The 20655-nt window shown below is 35.5% G+C and overlaps 1 protein-coding gene across 3 annotated transcripts in view; it reads right to left on the reverse strand.

Annotated features, from left to right (window-relative positions):
- ADAMTS18 (ADAM metallopeptidase with thrombospondin type 1 motif 18) overlaps positions 1-20655 on the reverse strand; it is an 81615-nt gene that overhangs the window by 22792 nt on the left and 38168 nt on the right. For all 3 annotated transcript variants that reach the window (XM_082770330.1, XM_082770329.1, XM_082770331.1), the window contains 8 exons: positions 17481-17618; positions 15702-15855; positions 14580-14675; positions 13612-13760; positions 7810-7982; positions 5767-5897; positions 5506-5629; positions 4057-4301 (listed from right to left, as the gene is read on the reverse strand). In XM_082770330.1, coding sequence (XP_082626456.1) covers positions 4057-4301; positions 5506-5629; positions 5767-5897; positions 7810-7982; positions 13612-13760; positions 14580-14675; positions 15702-15855; positions 17481-17618 — 1210 coding nt within the window. The remainder of the gene's footprint in view (positions 1-4056; positions 4302-5505; positions 5630-5766; positions 5898-7809; positions 7983-13611; positions 13761-14579; positions 14676-15701; positions 15856-17480; positions 17619-20655) is intronic.

Below are 20655 nucleotides of genomic sequence, written 5' to 3' on the forward strand. Positions count from 1 at the left end.
CCGCACATGAGATGTGTATCAATAGAGCCCTCTGACACCAATGTCCCTGGTGCTCTGCTAGCCCCATATGGAAAGTACTTTCAGCATTTGAGGTGACCACTGCCAGCCCTCATTTTCAAAGCTAGATGAACGAATGATTAATTTACTGTTCATTCCTCCTCAGGTTAACAGAAAAACACTGTTGAGGTCTTTAAATGGAAGTGGTGCCCAAATGACCTTTGACCAAATGACAGATAAATAAATAAACTGAATATATTCAACTACCTTAAAAAAATGCAATATGTTTCCATTTAAGATGAGACAATTATTCTACCAAAACCATATTTAAATACCTGGTATTAATTTCTTATGCCAGATTATCATTTAACTATCATGTTTCTACCACTTTGACCTTTGTTATTTCATCTAGCCTGAATTTTGACATTTTGGGAACTGCCTTCAGTACCCATGTCTCTTTCTCATTTAGGCTTTTACTGGTTTCTACAAACCCACAATCACTAACCTATCAATAATACCAACTGCAATTTCAGAAGGATATACAAATTCTAACGGGCACCAGTTTACACTGCTTTGCATTCCCTCCATCTGTCAATTTACTTCTTGGACAATCCAGAAAAGGCTCTGATGAAATCTCCAGAATTTCATTTAAATCTTCCAGTAGTTGTGCTCAGGAAACACTCATCCTACACTTTTTATACCACATTCTTCTCAAAATATTCTCCTCCCCCTCAGAAAATATTTGTACATTAAGTTTGCATTTTTTTCTCTCACAACCTAGTTAAATTACGGATTCACTGCTCTTTGTCTTCTTTGGTATGACTGGTTCCCATAATTACATACATATAATGTATGTGAATATGTATATGTGTTTTTGTTGTTTATTTTTGCTTTGTTTTGTTTTGGTAAGATTCCAGGACAAAAAAAGAAAAGTATTTTGTGGTTCTTGTCTCTCATCCACTTTTGAATAGTGTTTAGGACTGCAAAGTCTGATTAAATGACACAGCTTAGCTATTTAAAAACCTGATAGAAAAACAGATGCACAGGAACATGATATACAATAATGCATAAATACAAAACATTTAGTTGAACTGCGAGGCTGAACTATTACTTGTGATATGCAAGGCAATAGGGAATTTTAAGACTCTTTTTCTTATTTAGGTTTCACCCTTATTTCTTAACACATGCTTCAGATGTCTGTTTCAAGAAAATAATTTGGAGAATGACTGCATTTCACAGCAAGTGATTGCCTTGAGCACAGACGTGCCAGACCTGTCTGGACCCATACCTGGAGAGCACTGGTCCCATCCTCTCCTGTGAATGCTAGTCAGAGGATGTGTGTAACCTGAACTTTCTGGATGCGTGCAGGTTGACTTGCATCCAGAAATGCAGTTGAAAACCTGGATCATTTGGGTCACCACACAAATGTCTTGCAAAACTATGACCACAAAATTAAACAAGCACAAACTGTGCTAATCTATCTTTCAGATCGGAACAGCAACAAATACACCTACAAAAACTTGTATTTTGTGCCCACCTGAATAATAAAAGTTCCTGTATTTATGCATGCAATTTATTCAGTTTCTTAGTCCCTGTAGTATCCGTTTTTACAAGGACTCCCACTGAATACTTCTGGAAAAAAAATCTACTCCAGAAAATAATTATTAAATTGGTGTTGAATACAACATAATTACAAATAATTAAAAAAAAAATATAAACATTACAGCAGAAGCTGAGGTCTGCTCCCTGGAAAGCCTCATCTTACTGAAAATCAACTTAATTGGATTTAAAAAATTGCTAGCAAGACTTATTTTGTATGCTTAAAGTTAAATAGGATTTGTTTCATGATTATTGTTGGAAATAGATATTCAGCAATGCATGTTTCCTCATAAAAGTGTATTCTTTGTTTTTCATTGGTATTTGTGCTGCTTATTTATTGATAAAGCATAAATGATGCAGATCTCTGAACACAGTATTTTGCATTTTCCCAGAATTCAGCTTGTTGCACATTGCTGAAATTACTGAGAGCCAATAAATAAACAAACAAACAAACAAACAAACAAATAAACACTTTACTACAGCTGATAGGTATATATAATTGGGGAATATGTTAACTTTAGCATTTTTCAGTTGTTAGATTCCCTAGTTATTAAGCCAGTGGTGTAGGTATTTCAATAAAAATAGAAGGGAAGCTTAAATAAGCTCTCCTAGGAGCAATAGCCTCAAGTTAAATGTTAAATCTTAATAAAACTGTTTAGCATAATTTGATAGGATGAAAATAGAAGTGTTATTTGGCATTAAAATGAATTTTTTTTTCTTTAATCTTTATTCTGTGAAGTATTTGCATGATATGCAGCCAAGTCATCTTACAGGCAATTTATTATTCATACTTGAGTTCTATAATAATACAGTTCAATTTACTTTGTATTATGACAAATAAGATTCCTGAGAGTTCAGCTTAGCATTTTGTAGTATTTATAAGTGTGCTTGTTTCTTTGGTGTAAGGCTATATTGGAAATGATTTGGAGACAAGGAAGCATGTCTATGACTTGTAGGCCAAAACTCTTCTTTCAACTAAAATATTCTTATTAACCTACACACACACAAAATTAAAATTCTTCAATTGAGAAAAAACATTTTGAAATGCTGTTGCAAATTAGGATAACAATTTGTTAAAATGTACAGCTTTAGCCTATGTCAAACTGTCCCTTCTAAAACATGTGTCCATCCTAAAGTACTTTAACATATGTTCAAGGTTCATGAGCTTCAATGGTGCTTAAATATATGTTTAAGCACATTACTCAATATGAGTAATGGTAAGGCTCTTCAGTATTCAAAATAAAAATCTTTACTGAATAGCTGTGAAAGTTTAAATAATCCTTGAAGAATATATTTCATATCACAGTCTATATTCGCTGTGTTCCTAAGCTTAACAGAACAAAGCTGTGTAATGGAAACAGGATGCAGAGTTCTCGGTTCACCACTCCTGCTAAACTTCTGCAGAGAGCTGTTTCCAGTTATGGTGTTACGTGATGGGGAGAAGAACCACCGCCTGCTGCCTCCGAGAGTGGGTACAGCCCTCACACTCCCGCTCTCCTGGTACACTCCAGAGAAAGGTATGCCTTTGGTAGCAGGCTGACCGGGGTACTGCAGGAAGATGTGGGAAGGAATTGAATCCCTTGGCTCCTTCCTTCTCACAGGGAAGAGTTCATCAAAACAGATGTAACAGACACGTTAAAAATCCATGGATTTGCTGGTGCTTTCTAACAAAGGAGGCAAACTGATATAGCTAACAGTAAGTAAAGACTTAGGTGATTTAGCCAGAAATTGACACTCAGATGTTCTGATGCACTTTAAAAGACAAGCAACCCCATGCAGAAAGAGTTTTTTCTTAGAAAAAAAGACCAGTTTTGACCAGTTTCAAAAATGTAACACTGAAACAAACCATAGAAGCACCAAATTTACTTTCTTCTAAACCTAGTTTCAACACAGTATATCTGGCAGACAGAGTAAGTGGAACAAAGTTGACTGGGAGGTAAACATATATGAAATTCCTTATTCTAGACGCTATCACCGATAAAACGGAATCAACAGAAATTACACAGGAGCCTAAGGTATGGTACTTAGATCACCTGTGTCCCAAAGTAGATGTAAAAAGGGCTACTTGTGCCTGCGTTTTCTAAAGCATTATTTGAAGCTCTTACCTTAAGCCTATCCATAATGTTAAATTTATTTTTTACATCTCTGAATTTTACTGTACAGTACTTGTGGGATGTGCTTATAATCTCTACTACCATTGTGCAGCAACTGAGAAATAATGCTATATGGTGTGTTTTACACACCTTTCTTTTTACTGAATTTGTGACATTTAATAAACTTCAAACCTTGATGAACTGTTGAAAGGCCTTTCAATCTAGCATGACTACACAATTAAGTCTGAATACTATCATGACTCAATGCTATTCTTTAATCTCTCTGAGAGCTACAGCACAGAGCTAAAGCTGTCGTTACTAATTCTGTAATAGACATCAAGGGAAGAATAAACAGAAGAAAGCTTACTTCAAAGACCAGCGTCTCATTAGTTGGTCCTGCTGCATATAGACTCTCTGGATGGTTAAAAGAGCGTTGATAATCAAAAACTGTTCCAGCAAAAGGGAACTTTCCTGGCCAGTCAATTGTCCAGTCTCCTGTTAGATAATACTTTTTACTGAGGTTGCGCACTGCAAGATAGCTGGTTGAGATTTGCATTTCATGGAGTTGTATACTGCGTGCTCCTGCTGGAATAGTGACCACAGCATAGTAGTCTGAAATGAAAGAAGTAAGCAAAATTTTTTCAATTGCCATACGGATAGAGATGGTTTACCATTTTTCAGCCAGTTTGAAAGATATTGAAGATAGCTGTTCAGATCCACCAAAGTTACTTCATTTCCACAAGGAAAAAAAAAAAATCTGATTTTAACCCCCGATGCAGTCTGTAATCAGAGTAAATCAGAGGTATTTCAATTCCTGGAATTTGTCTTTGCGATTGAAGACAAGAAAAAGCAAATTTACCTTAGAAAAATGCAGAAAATGGTAGTTTCACTGTAACTGTTTTATCATGTTTTCCCTGTAGTTTCCTGCAGTAGTTGGAAGGTACCACTTCAATCATGGGCAAGCTTTTTGAGGTGAAATGCACTGGGATGCAGAGAGCTCCCACAAAGCCCTATATTATAACTACATCTCCTTCCTGTGACTCATTTCACTCTGAGCATTTAGAAACCTACTTCACTCTACAGTCAAATAAGATGCTACTGACAACCTTCAACACACACGGAACACAGCTCATTTTGCAGAGCATTCAGTTTAGCTTATTCTCCTAGCGTTGTATTTCTGTATTGCTATATCCTAAATGATTTCCTGACATACCTCACTGTAGCACTGACATGTCTTACAATCATCAATAAATGGATCCTCAAAATACCTCTGTGGGTAAAGAAATATTTATTATCTCCATTTTATGCTTGAGAAACTGGGGTAAGGTGGAGAGGATTTCACAATAAGCCTGTGACAGTCCACTAAAGGAAAGTCCACGTCCTAGTGACTGGATCATCCACTGAATCAACTGGACTGCTTCCCATCAACTTAATTTAAAAATGGATGTGGAAATGATGTCACGTTTGGCATTATGCTGTGTATCACTTTTTATATATTCTATTGTCCCCTTCCAGTCAGAACTGTTGACCCACTTGCATGAATCTTAAAATATTTTTTAAAAATTCACACGTAAAAGGAAAAAGTGGCTTAAGAAACAAGAGGAATGCCTACAGATTAACTAACCAAGACTTATGTTCATAGCTTTCTTGTTACCAAGAAACAGCAGAAATGTGAACTCTTCTCTCACTCTCCCTGTGATTTTCAGTTCACATCTGGACTTTTAGACACTCCCTAATGAGCAAGGAGTCATATATATATTACATGGGGATACAGCAGAGCAACGAGTTGATGATCATGTGGAACAGCTTTCCTTACCATTAGCTTTGTGCTGGATCAAGTACTGGCCTTTAAAGAACTTGCATGTTGAATTATCTCCTTTACAAACTCCACAAGCATCCAGTACAGCTTTGGAACCAAGTCCATGATCACACCCTACTTGCTGCAACCAAAAGGCAGAAGTAAAGGACTCAGATACAAGGGAATTTGAAGTAACAGCTGCATTTTCTATAAAGGAGTCAATTGCCCACTTAAAAAAAATAGACATTAAGATTGTAAGAAACTTAATTATTATCTTACTTCACAAATTCCATCAATGCAAACATCGTATTTATTTGGTGAACACAACGTTCCGTCCTTCACTTTGCTGGACATTGCAAAGAAAAAGTCAAAGTCTTCAGCTGTACAGTACAATTTACATCTGTCTTCCTCTATGGAAAACAAACAAACAAACAAAAAGACAAGGAAGTATTAGACCTGTGGCACAGTTTAAAAATGAACAAACAAAAAACTCCAAGCACCCTGCTGTTTCTACTTGCATCCTACATGACATTTGGCAGCTACAAGGATTAATTGTGTAGTGACTTATTAGGACCCCAAGATAGGCAAAATTACAGCCAAATACATTTTAAAACAATGTGTGGGTATAACAGTCCACACGCTCACAGAATTACATGTAAGAATTCAACACCAATGTGAAAATGAGCATATTTATTAGCTTTGCTGCTGTGCCTGTGACTTCAGCTCCACTTGTCCATAGTTTTAAGTTTATTGTAATAATGGTATTAATGTTTAATTAAAATTTGAAAAAGGTATGATTGCTCAAATGGTGTGTTCAGATGGAAGCTAGGACAAGGGTGAGGTTTTCACCTAACAAAAGCGCTTTTCCTTTAAAAATGCCAGACCACTGTCAATCAAATTTCTTCTTATACTCAGATAGTATATTGTGCTTATAAAGGGCTGATAAATTCTACATAGACAAATACAATGATGCTATTGCTACATTGATACAGTTGCTGAAATACAGTTTTAATACAAAAGTGCAACAAATAAAGCAATGTAAAATTTTCAGGAACATGAAATTGGATTTAAAATGGTATCCTTTTATTCTTAAATAAACAGCTGGATTTTCAATAGCATGTAGCACTCAACTTGTTCTACAGAGGCAAGGCATCTGTAGCAGTTTTGAGAACAAGATCATACTTTCAGGAGTATATAGATCTTGAGGGATATTTTGAAAAGCAGTTAAAGAGAATAAAGACAGGCATTTTCAATTTCAGCATCACTTGGGAATTTCTTGCTTTTGAAAAGTATGCCCTCTGACCCTAATTTAAACTTTTACTAAACACAGCCTTAAAACCAATGTAGGCTACATTAACTTCTGTTAAATGAAGTATTATTCCCCCTATAATGTAGCATCCATTGTTACATGCTGCAAAACCGTATTTCCTCTTTCCTCTATTCACAATGGCTGTTAGGACACAGATTTCTAAATAGCAACTGAAATGTCTGCAAAATCTTTTAAAGAAATTATAATCAGGGTATGAATAGGTTATGGGTGTGTGTATACTTAATGGCATTGAAAACAAATTTGTGCAGGTTGTAAACAAAGCAGCTACAATGTGATATAATCCAGTGACTTTTCTTTAAGTAGCAGAAATTGTATATATAAACTGACTTTCAAACTGCAGCAAATGCTTGCTGTAATTGATTAAAATGAACGTTGATGCAAACTATTTGCAAAACTAAGGTGGATAAATTAAAAATAAATTTTAAATCTACAAAAGACAAACGAGAGTTATTGAGACCTGAATTTTATAAAGATCTCTTAGTAAAAGATAACTTTAAAAAAATATATGCCTGTACATTATTTGTTTTTCTAATTCTTAAGGGAGTGTACCAGCAGAAAAGTCAGAAGGTTGATTTATTGTTACATTTTGAAATCTGAGAACATTCCAAAGGAAGGAAGATTCTGGTAGCGTTACTGTAGAAGCTCACATTTCCCATGCTGAAGAATCCATGGAATTTTTTTTTGTTTTCTATTGTTTTGTTTTTATACTAAAACATATGTAATATAAAAGAAAGGGCTAGCAACAGCTGGGGAGTCATGCTAAGGACAAAGGTTTAAATTCACAACCAAAATGAACTCTGCATGTTCATACAGGTGGTATCACATAAGAGCCGGATTCAGCTATGCTGGAAAGCAAACATATCTCAAATAAGCCAACTCAATTTCTATTTGCTTACATCACGGTGTTATTTGCCTAAAGAATATGGATGATTTTCAGCTGGTAGCTTGCTTTCTGCAATGGCCTTTGTCCATCAGAGCTGTGGCATAATTACCTTCCACTTTAGTGTATGGCTTCCATTTGTAGTACCATCCCCGGAAAGGTTTGCTGTTATATTCTGCACACTGCTGGGCACGGAAGTCCAAACTATTTGCTGGACATGGCTGAGTATTACAAAGTTGATAAATACGACTGGAACCTTGGCAGAATTTGCCACCATACTGTGGCCTAAAAAAAAAAGAAAAAAAAAATCATTTGCAGCACTTACTTTTTATGTGATTGGCACATGTTATATGCACATTAACAGAGAAAATGAGAGGATGTGTTATCTCAGGAGATCAGTATTTCTTATACAAACCATTAATTCTCGTAGTTGTTAAAACCCAGCAAAGCAGTTGCCATGAATTATCTACTTGGATCACTGCAAACTCAGCAAAGATGCAAACATCTAGAGGTGAATCATGTGTTCACTAATTAAAATTTATAGCTATTTTGTATTGGCTGGTTTCAGTCTTGCTAATATAGCTATTTTTACTCCGTTATAACCCAGGAAGGAACATGTGCAAAGAATTACACATCACAATAAGAGTTAATAAAGAATAACATAGCACTGGTCAATCATAAACAAAATGAATAATGACATTTGGTTGTTCATTTATTTTGTAAATCATTTTGAAAAAGTGTGCTTTTAAACAAAGGAAGCAGGGCTACACATAGTTGCCCTGCTCTGCGATACCATTGACATTCATGAATAACTTTAAATATGTCACATCTGCTTCAGCAAACCTTACTTGGGTATTTCCCTTAATTTTGGAGAGAATGAAAAGAACATATTCTGTTGCTTTGCTTTGCATAACTCATCTTATCAGAATTATATATATATTACTATTTGGTCTATGTCTGTGTCTGTAAGCTGATTTAAAATGCAAGAATTGCTCTTTTTAAAGTGGCCGAGAGACCCTGCAAACCGATGAGATACGTATTCACTCACTTCCTTACTCCTTATGGATCTCCTAAAAATCCACTTATGTTATTTTTGCAGTTCCACAACACTCAGATATACATCTGCAAGTACTGAGCCAAGTCTTTAAAACCCCAAAGTCTAAGAACTGTGTGATATCTGTGTGATATTATGCTATTTCTTGCATCGAGTGAAAAAAAAAAAAAAAAAGAAAAGAAAAAAAAGCGAGAATTCTGCACCTGCATACATTTATATTATGATTTTTTTTTAAATTGCGGAACATACATGCTTGGGAAACAAGATCTTTCAGTGGATGGCATAACAATGTTACACACACACTACAGACAAAAATGAAAATAAAATATATCAGGTAATAAAAATATTATTTTAGTCAAGTTATTACTTATTTAATAATAATAATTATTTAAGATATATTTAAATGTAAAATAACATTAAATTTAAATATATATTATTTATAGTTAACTATATAGCTAGTATAAAAGATACAGTTGCAACAAGTGTGATCACATTTGTTTGTTTAAAGCCTCAAACAGTACGCTGTAACCCTGTATCAAGTATCTCATGCAACTTTTAACATGCATCTGTCTGGGAAGTAATATGGAGAAAGCTTGGTGCAACATGGGTGAGAAAATCCACATACATTTTATTTTTACACTATTCCGTATTGTAAATTTTAATTCCCACATATCTAACCCACTAACTAAGCCGGAGCTTGGTTCTCATGTTTTAAATCAGCTTCAAATGTACACAATACCTCACAACACCTGGCTTCTCCAGAATTCTGGGCTACAAAATAGTTTCTCCAAGGAAGAGGTGTAAATGCTGTGCCATTTAAAACTGGGCTAAAGCACCAGAGAAACATGTTGTGGAAAAAGCACTTCCATTGACCTTTCTTGAGGTCATTTACTTGAGGTCAACTACACTGACACTGGGTACAGCAGCAAAGCTCTTAAAAAGAGTTGGATTTTCCATACTAGCTGGTGGCAATTCAGTCTTTGAAGGGCAAGGAGGATATGAATTATCAGTGAAGTCAGTATTTGTGCAGCTGGGGGGAGCCTGGAGTTTCGGCAGCCAAGTGTTGGGTCCTTACTCAATTCTCTACAGACTTTCCTTACAGCTTCAGCACATGTATGATTTCTGAACTCCTTCAACCCCAGTGAACAAATCTGCTGTAGTAGAAGGAAAAGAAGCAACCTCCTTCCAAGTACATGCCACCAAATAAGCAATATAATTGAATTATTTATGGCTAAATCGTGATTTCTAGCCACAGGCTTGTATTTAAGGATGGTATAAAATTCCACCAAACTAGGGGAGCACTGAAAGAGGCATTCTGTTTCTCAACTCTGTTCCAGCATTTTAATATTACAGTACATTCCCATTACTGAAGCCATTGGCCAGAGAATTGATGGAAACATCTCCACCTTCATTTTTTACCAACCAGATGTCAGTTGAGTAATTCACAGGAAACTAGATGTAGGACTACAAAACCAAATTTCAGAAAAAAGGACTCTCATTGACACTGATAAAGTCACGCTTTTGTTGTGATGTTTATACCAACAGCTTTTGGCTTCAGACTAACAGCTCTTTGTGTATAACCATGCTCAGATGTGAAAAAAAAAAAAAAAAAAAAAAAAAGGTATTCCAATATTTTTATAGCAGTATAGTACTCCTAATGCAGATACAGCATAAACTTTCATAGGTGTACCTTCCCAACTTTGGCACATACTGGTAAAGATCCCTGCATAAATAAATGGAATAAATGCTGTTATAACTGAGGCATTACTGATGATAATTGGAGAAGGAAGAAAATAGTTGAGAAAGGCCAGCACAGTCTCCAAAGAATGAATTGTAAAAGGAGTATAAGTACAAAGCTGCCAACTTCATATAAGACTGAAATATTAAAATGCTACAAATGTAGCATAAATAAATTCTACAGTACCCTTAATGGAATGCACTTAAAGATCAACGAAAGAAACTAAAATGGCTATTCACTGGAATGTAACAGAGAGTGTAAAATCCTGAAAAAAAAATAATTAAGGAAAATAAGGAAAATATTTCATGCGTTATATAAAGGGAATGAGACTGAAATTTCTGGACTCCTATTTTTTCATGTTTTGTAATCATTTAAATTGAAGTGAGGACATTTCTGCTCATATTATGACCATATTATGACAATATCACAAAGCTAGACAATTGTTTTCTGCATGAATTCAAAGGATCTTTCACAATCTTCCTTTTTATTAATGCTTTCAATGGCATCATAATTTTACACGGGCTTACATCTGCATTGTCTTTACTCACAGCTATTGTACAGAAAAGATTAAAAAAAGACATGTTGAAGCCATTTTATTGATTTAGTCTTTTGTTTATATACATGCTAAAACTCCATTCTACTTCTGCTTCTACTGAACAATGCGCTATTGTGAAGTGGGTAGGATGCAGTCCCACAGATACAACTTAGGTATTAATTCAAATCTCTTGGGCGCTCTTCAGGTTCTTTCCCAGCTAAACTATTAAATTATGTAATCTATTTCTATCTTGGAAAAGTACCCCAAGTGTAAAATGTTGTGATTTATGAAAACCAGATCCATGAAATTACACTGGGACAATTTATAGACACATAATTATTTTAGCAAATCGTCATAACCCTGTGTTCTACAGATGACCTCCATAGGTGTCTGCTATTACGAATTTGTACATAACCGAGGTGGTAATTCAGGAGCCGTATCCAGAGCTGTTTGGGTGTGGTCACGACGTCCAACTTATTAGTATCAAGAGAAAGGGAATTGAATTGCTTGGATATCATTTTCAAGAGGGGAATTTCACATGCTAACACAGATAATAAGTATTTCATAAGCAGCAGTCTGAAGCTGTATTAGCTGTATTACCTGTCTAAGCTCTTAAATAAGGTGTCACCATTAAAATCATGAGAAACCTAGAAATCCCCCCCAATTCTCCTGTAAGAAAGTCCAGTCAGTTCTTCAGAGATCCACAGCCCCTATCATAATCTCTTGTAGAAATACATATTATTTATTGTCGTTCTCAGAATTTTGCTATCCAAAATCTTCTGTCAGATTTATGAACAAAAACATTAGCTCCTACACAAACCTGGATTAGGAAAACTGACATAAATATCTTACATATGAAATAATACACATAGATATATTGAGATATCTAAACATCTGAAATATATTTCAGAAGTTCAGAAAGAAAGGGATCATTATTCTTTGTTTATGTGTAGTTTTAGAAGTGAACAATGAACAGTCAGTAGGTTATAAATCTTTCCATGTGGTTTAACATTGAAAATGGATAGGATTCCACTTTTATATAAAAGTGCTGTGATGTGAAATACAGTTACCTGGATATCCATTCACTGTTGTATATTGATGTGTAGATGGCTTGTTTATAGTCTGTAATTTCATCACTCTAAATCTGAGAGAGATTTATAGTATATTCTTCTTGCTCTAACTGGATTATTACTAATGTAATAAAATTTAATTTTTTTAGAGAGACAGTACAGTTCTGGTATCAAGCCTTACATGGTTACATCAAGTCTTACATCAGATCTTACTGAAATTAGAACAGATAGACCACTCTGGGTACAAGTTTTAAATATATGCTACAGTAACAGACACATTGCAAGTTAAAGAGCTTTTGTGTTAACACAATTTGAAATCATTATTCGTTATTATAGTAAGCCAAGCTGAAACATTCCAACTAGTGGGCATTCTTCTGTCTTGCATGGAGAGCAAGAGAAGGCTTACAAATCAATGCAAAGAACAAGGTATATACATGCAAATTCAGCAGGAAAAACAGAGACCAACATAAGAAAACCAGAATATATATATATGACACATAATTGAGAATCTCTACTCTCATGCTAACGATTTTTCATTAAAAAATGAAACTATCCAAGCAATTTTGTTATCAAAAACCACAGAGAAACAACAGAAAAGGTTGAGAATGCCCTGCTATGGATCTGCAAAGATTGACTGATGAAGGATAATAAAGACTATTTTAACTAACTTGAGTTTTCCTATAACATAGTATATGAAGCATGGATATTACTACTGGAGCACTGTGCAATAGGTGTGAGGCTTCTTTACAGCCTCGTATAAACTGTGTCATATTTTCTCTATTATTTATTACTGCAGTTTAAGTGCTGTTTTTATTGTGTGCAATGAAGAATACGTGTGTATATGCCTGTTAAAGTTTTGTATGAAATAAAACAGTGACATCATTTGTTTCTACTAAGTTAGAAAAGATTCTGACCTGATAACATTTTACTTCTACTATGAAATAGTATTGGAAGGAATAGTAGCATGTACAGCGATAAGATGTTCACTAGAGGAACATGCTAGAAATGTCTTATGAGTTAGCATACAATACCATAGTTCAGCAACTTTATTCTGACTTGTGAAACATAAAAGAATACAAGAATATGACAGACATACAAAGTCATAAATCTAGAACCATTTTGATACTGGCTTTAAATGTCTTTGGTTTATTATTCTGGACAGTATGATCTCATCAGAAGTCTTAAATTACAGTTAAATTATTAGGTGTGATTATGTCTGTGTGGCATTTCTTTACTGCAGCAGGTGTTAGATAAACTGCAGTGTTACAAAATAAATTCAAAAATTCAGAGTGGATAGATGTTACAGTGTTCTAGCAGTCTTTGGACAGCCACTACTTTCTTCTAGTGGACAGAACATATTTCTGTTCTTTAGATACTGACTGGTCATAATGGACGTGAAAGAATGGTCTAAGAAGCATTTCACACATATCGTTTCCCTACAGAAATGGACCCCATTTGTTTTGTTTTAATAACATAAATAGCATAAAAATAATACCTTTTTCATATCTATGTCTTACTTTGGATTGTTGCAGTGTCTTTCTTGATATGTGATCCCACCTCCACAAGTCCGAGTGCACTGTGACCACTCAGACCAGGCAGACCATTCACCATTTACAGGCTTGGGTCCATGATCACCATATTTGACACACTGTCCTCTTCGACACCACTGCCAAAAGAATGCCAAAAAATATCCCATCAGAGTTAGTGGTACCTAGTAGGTGCAAAAGAAAAGAAAAAAAGAATGGACATTTAAAAGCTCTAGCGCTTTACCCTAAGAAATCTAAGGTCACCCATTGAACTCAATGATATAGTTCACAGTACAACAAGGACTCTGAAGGAGGAGATTGGTCAACATGATGGTATAGATAAATAGTGGCCTTAAATTTGTCCAAGCTCTGATTCACGATCTCTGATGCACAAATTTTCAAAACTGTTCTTTTGGAGAGTATCTTTTTGGGTTATCTTCCCCCAGAAAACATGTTATTTGATGGTCTTGGTTTGTCAGAACCTCAAAATCTCCCATGTAATTTAAAAATAGCCTGCTAAAATTCTGCTAAAATTTCTCTCCTTTTATCATTCATTTATGAAATATACAAAGAGAAAAAGCGAAACAGAACATTTGTCAGTAACTTGAAAATCAAAACAATATTCTATTGAAACAAACATTACAGCAAAATAAAATATTTTGTGTAATTATAGATGTTATAATCAATGGATTATTATTTTTTTTGCTGATTTAGATTTGCTAGATGTATCTTATTCTATAGCTCGACAGGAGAGGCATCACTACCTACAATCAAATAGACACTACTGTGAGGACAAGTCCTGACTATGTATCGCAGTGCAATCTTCTACAGAGCAATAGGCAAGTCCATGATACAAAACCTGGGGTGGTCTGGATAAAGCTGGTTTTGAGGGGAGCTAGTATTTAACCCAATGCAATCTAAAACCAAGATAGAATGACATCCTATTTAAAAGAACTTACCATACTTATACCACAAGCTGTTCCCTCTGCTGCTGGCATGAACTTAGTCTCACATCTGTGACCTACTTTGTGACACCAGAGAGATTTGCATATATCCTGAAAAGAGAAAGAAAAAAGTACTTATCATAGAACTCATAATTCCTATTATGTCATGGTGTTTAGAAAAAGTAACAAATGATATATGCCTTTGCTACCATATAAGCCATATAGACAAAAATTTCTGCATTTAGAATATCCAGAGTTTAAGATTCATAGCACAGCCATATGCTGTATATTGCCTTCTTGTTTATGGACCATTTCACTATATACATATTTTTTACTATTTTGAGTGTGAGACTATACTAACAAAAATTGTGTTAAAATGTTAAAGGCTAAAATTAAAACAAGTCTGCAGGGACAATAAAGCTGAACAGATTTTCTAAAACATGGGAGGTGGCTGGAAACAGTCTCTTCCCAATGCAGTTCACTCTCACCTCTTTGTAGCTGTTGAAGAAACACTGCTTGCATCAACTGATAAATATGGTGAATATAAAATAAATCAAAAAATTCCAGAATAATAATGGGAGTAAAAGAAATGACAACACTTTTCAGAATGACCACTCTGGATTATTTGACAAAATGTCTTCTCTGAGGAGGCCAGCAAGGACTGTAATAGTCACTATAATAAAGGGTTAATCTAAATTAATCCTTCATCACAGAGTCAGAAGATCCATTTTTATTGTTCTTAAATGACTATATAGATCCTTTCCAGGCTTCCACATCAATGCATAGGAGTAAAACAAAACACGAGAAGCTTAGTCCTTTTACCACCCTCATCCCTTATGAAAGTTTTGATCAAAGCTCTATTGCCTGCTAATGTCCATAAGCATAGTAGGCAAGGGCTCAGGGGTCTAATGTATCCAACTGCACACTTTCTGACTCACAGAAAGGACAAACTTCCTTCCGAAACACCTCAGGAATGGTGATATTCCTCAAAGGAGGCCAGTGCCTTCAAAGCAAATTGCCAAGCAAGATAAAGTAGAGAAATAGCCCCAGGCTCTGGAGAACAGTGTTACTTCTACTTATAGAATGCTGCAGTTCCCTAATATAATTTTAACTTTCCACAAGGATATCAATAGGTACCTTAACAAAGCTGAGGTTGCATACTTTCGCTTTCATTCCAAATTGCCATTTGCACTGGGTATCTGCATCATAGATCTGCCCAGGCAGTTTGTCAGGGTATTTATACTGTCCTGTTTGCTTCGGCTCATCAATCAGACAGGCAGCTTGAGCTGTACTATAATGAGAATGTATAGTGATTATGACTAAGGTCTTTAAATCACAACATTTTAATTTGCTACAGAACAGCAAAAACATATAGTATGGTATACAGTACTTTTAATTAGCTTTATAGTCATGTACTGAAATAAGAATATATGCTTGCAGGAGCCAAAAGATCTTGACATCTTGTTGGTAGCCTGACCTGCAAACTTTTAAGGAAGCATGAATTTCCAGGCTTTGGGACTGTTGTGACAGGAAAAAAATGATACCAAAGTATTTTGCTCCCTTTATTTGCATGTAAAAAGATCAAGGTAATCTGGTCTGCTTCTTTCCCTTAAATAGATTCCAAAAATCAGGAATCAAGAGTCGACATGGACACTGTCTCATTTCAGCATTCACTTCAAGTGGATCAACAAACAGAAGCCTTCTGCGGCTTGTCTGCTTTGGGTTGGCTGGGTCTAGCTTAAGACCAAAGGTACACTATGGTCTGCTTTTTTTTTCCTTTATGTGTGCTTGAGAAGCAATGTGTATGGAAGGTAACCCTATGCTAGATATATCTTCCAAGTGTAAGTCTGTTGGACCATACTGCATGCTGGAGGGCTTATGAGTTTTTTTTTCAATTTGAAATTTGCTTGTGTAATCTGAATATGCTGCATCATTGGAGCACACAAAGTCACCAAAACTCTGTCACCTTTCCTATCCATTGCTCTAAGATAATAATTTGAAACCAAGAAACTGAAATATGTAGGAATTCGATTCTTACTTCAGAGAATTAACATCTACAATGCCCTTACTGGATCTGGGTCTTAGTACCACTTACACATTTTTACATAATGATACATACTCTACCCATGTACAACAAATAAAAGGAAAATTTGGCAAGAAAGGACTGCAATTCTGATGACATTAAGCTCAGAAAAATACAGCTCCTTTAAAAGCATCACTGAGTAGTACCAACACCCTGGAGAAGTAACTGGCATCTTTCTCTTTTTAATATTTTTTTTCACCAGAAGCAGTGTATGAAAAACTTAAAATGTTCTTACTCATGCCATGAGCTAGATCAAGAGAGAAACTCTAGGGAGAAAGGCAATTAATGTTAATTTACATTTTGTAATGACTTCGGCACTACTATGTCGGCCCTCTGTGTTCACTTCCTGCTAATTCTCTACTGAACCTGACAGGAATGCCTGGGAAAGAATGATATGCCAGCCATTATTATTGGATATTCATGGAGGGTGAAATTTGTTGTTTTGAAATGAGGCAGGAAAAAGACACTTATATTGCACAGAGAAGTTGTGGATGGCCCATACCTGGAGGTGTTCAAGACCAGGTTGGATGAGGCCCTGGGCAACCTGATCTAGTGAGCAGCATCTCTGCCCATGGCAGGGGGTTGGAACTAGATGGTCTTTAAAGACCCTTCCAACCCAAGCCATTTTATGATTCCATGGCTCTATGATTCTATACCATACCACCGATACACCTCAGATGTCCAAGTGTGCAGGCTCAAATAGTGTACTGGTTTGAGCACATTTTAAAAGAGGTAAATTTCACACCTATGTAATTTTTATGTCTGTTCAAGTGTTCAAGGCCAGTTAGTAAGATGCATTCCCTGACACTGGTCCAGATTAACATCTGACCTACCTGAGAAATTTGTTGAGATACTGCCTGCTGCATACAGACCAAGAAAACACACCATTGTTTCCCGTAAGTGTAGGAGACATAATATTGCCCTCAGCTTTTCTGCAAGGATTTCCTTCTCCATCATGAATCATACCAAAGCTGAAAAAGAATCATACATGAGAGTGAAAAATTACATTAATCAGAAGCAAGACACAATTTGTGGCAGAAGAAACACATTACAGTCAACACCTCTGTGTTTGAATTCCACAAAAGGATGAACACATATGCATAAACCACCATTCAAATGACTATTAGGATAAAACTAGTTCCAGTTAATAGCATTCAGACTTTACTGTCATCATGTACTTGTATGATTAGAAAAACAGTCATTTTTCAAGAAAGATGGTGATGGACAGGAGCTCTGCAATGTGAGCTGATGACATGGCATTGCCATCTAATTACCAGAGTTACAGACTGTTTCAGAAGTTTTACAGTTCAACCATTAGTCTTTTTTTCATGAAATTGTGCCTATTTGTTGTATCATGAATTGCCAGTGAAAAATTCTATCTAACATCCACTTTATAGCTTTCTATGTCCACCTTGTTGGACATCCTATAACAAGCCAAGAACTGATTTTACTTGGAGTCAACTGTGTCTTGGAAGGAACTACTAGGGACAATGGGGGCGGGTGGAGGTGGGGAGGAATATTATACTGTCTATAGTAAGTCTGCTCTGCAGATAAACAGATGATGAATTTCCTGCAAAATCATGGTGAAAGAGAAATATTCTGAAAAATTCAAGTCACAGCTATAGGTATATGTTTTTGCAGCCTTTGTCAAATGGGGCCAATCAATGCCAAAATCAGATTTATACTCCAGGTGCCCTATTTTCATGTCTCCAAAATGCAAAGTACCTTATAAGGAAAAAAAAAAAAAAGGCTAAACAAACAAACAAAAAAATGACTAATGAGTTGTGTGGATAATTGCAGCAGAGAGATTACCCCAGATTGATTTTTCCTCAATGTGCTCTCTCATCTCTCTTGTTTATAAGCAATAATAAGCAATAATAAAAGCCACACTGAAAATGATAAATGATGTGGAGCGTATGGTTATAATAAATTTAATTTTCAGACTTTATTTCACTGCTTTATATTTACTCACTGTACAGGACATCTGTGGATTTCAATGTGTTTGGAATAGAAATTTCAAAATCTGTTACTTCTACATTGTAGTACATTGGTGACTTTATGAATGCAATGTGTGCACATGCAGGGAATATCTAATTTACTGGGCACGATCCTCTACTATTTTAAATCATTGCAGGCTCATCAGAGTTGCATGCGTTGCCACCAGTTGAGGATCCAAACTTTCTAAAATATATGTCTCATTCTATAAATGGACAAAAAAAAATGCCAACTGAGCAAACATGTTATAACCCTTTATAAAATACTAATTTTGTTCACATGCATTACAGCCAACGGATCCACAGTTTTAACATCCGCTCACTCAATGGGCTCTGAACTCCCAAAGGAAATGTTAAGCTTTCAGGTAAAAACACAAACTACTTAAATAAAACCATAAAAAGTGTATAACAATTGAAGCTACTCAGTGGATGACAGTGTGATCTATACACTATACAATACCCTCTTAATAGGAAATACTTGGATTAATATATTCACAGTGGACCTCAGCACCTATAGTATGGTCACAGTTTTTCATACAGCAAGACTTTGTATTTATCTGCATCCATATTAATATGAGATCAATGCAAAACAGTCAAATCACTCCATTTATTTTACTTAAGTGGTTAGCGGTAACAATCCTACATTTGAATTGAAGTTTCTCCTAAAAATTCTGAGTTGGTACAGTCAGGAGAGAACTCTCTGAAATGACACTTGACTTTCAAAGACACACAACGGACATTTAATGAGCGGAATAAGAAAACTTCAGGAAACGTCCTGTATGCATCATCCTGTCAGATAAGAACCTTCAATAATTGCCACAGGGAACCATTTTTTCTCCAGGACCAGAGCACAGTCTGAAAGCACTTCTTAACCTGTTATATAAACACTGATGATCAATAGATGAGATCCTAAATTTTCAAAATTGCACTAAATTACCTTACACCTTGACATAATGAATCATGTACCGTTTCCAAAGCCGCATGCTGCATGCTTATTGTTAGGATTGCCAGACAATAATTCTGAGAACATTTTTCTTCCACAAATCTCTGTATCACAGAGACCAAGTTCTATCGTTTTACACTTCATATTAGGTAGTCTCAAGGACATGAATATGAACAGATAATAAGAGTTTGTACCTGAAGCAGCTGTTTTCTAGCAGATAAGATGCATTTCATTAGACAGGAGTATGGAAATATACCAAAACGCTCCATAATATAAGAATCAATGGCAGTGGTGAAAAAAGAGAAAAAAAAAAACAACCAACCAAAAAAAGTATTTAAGAGGTTCCAAGTATAATCTCTTAAAGTGAATAAAACAAACAAGAAGGAGATTAAACTACTAAAGGAGATAATTCTTGAAAAATAAGCTTTGAGCCTGATTCTCTCCCTCATACTGATCGAAGGGCATTAAAAGTCTACTGAGCTCAGTGAAACTGCATTAGTGTGCCAGGAGGATGAAGCTATATACATTTTACATATTTGGTCCCACTGAAAGCATTGGCTCAGTTCCCATGGGCTTCACCAGTAGCTGGATTATTCTTTAATTCCTTGTTTCCCCTCAGACCTGTGAAAGGGTCACTCATGTAGACATTAGGTCATAGTATATACTGTAGAGCATATCTGTACAATGAAAATTAAATAGTCCTGATTCAGTCATGCAGAATCAGAAGGATTCATGCCTTGAGCAAACAGCAGAATATAGTAGCACTGCTTTTGAAGGATATTACACGCACAAATGTTGCTGTACAGAATAATGATCCTATGTCAGTGTTTTCTCTAAGCCTTGATTTCAGGTTTGTTCCACATTGAGAAGATATACTTCTATACCACCAGTGGTTAGTTAGAATCCAACCTGAGTTATGTTGGAAGTGAAAGTCAAAAACATGTAAAAAGTTGTGAAAAGGAATTAAAAGGTATCTGGAGAAAATGGGACAGTAAAAGCTATTTGTCTTCTTTAGATCTTAATTCAACAATTCAGAGAATAGCTGAAGCTCCACAGAAGACTACCAATTGT

Source organism: Aythya marila (assembly GCF_965140915.1).
Source record: "Aythya marila genome assembly, chromosome: 12".
NCBI lineage: Eukaryota > Metazoa > Chordata > Aves > Anseriformes > Anatidae > Aythya > Aythya marila.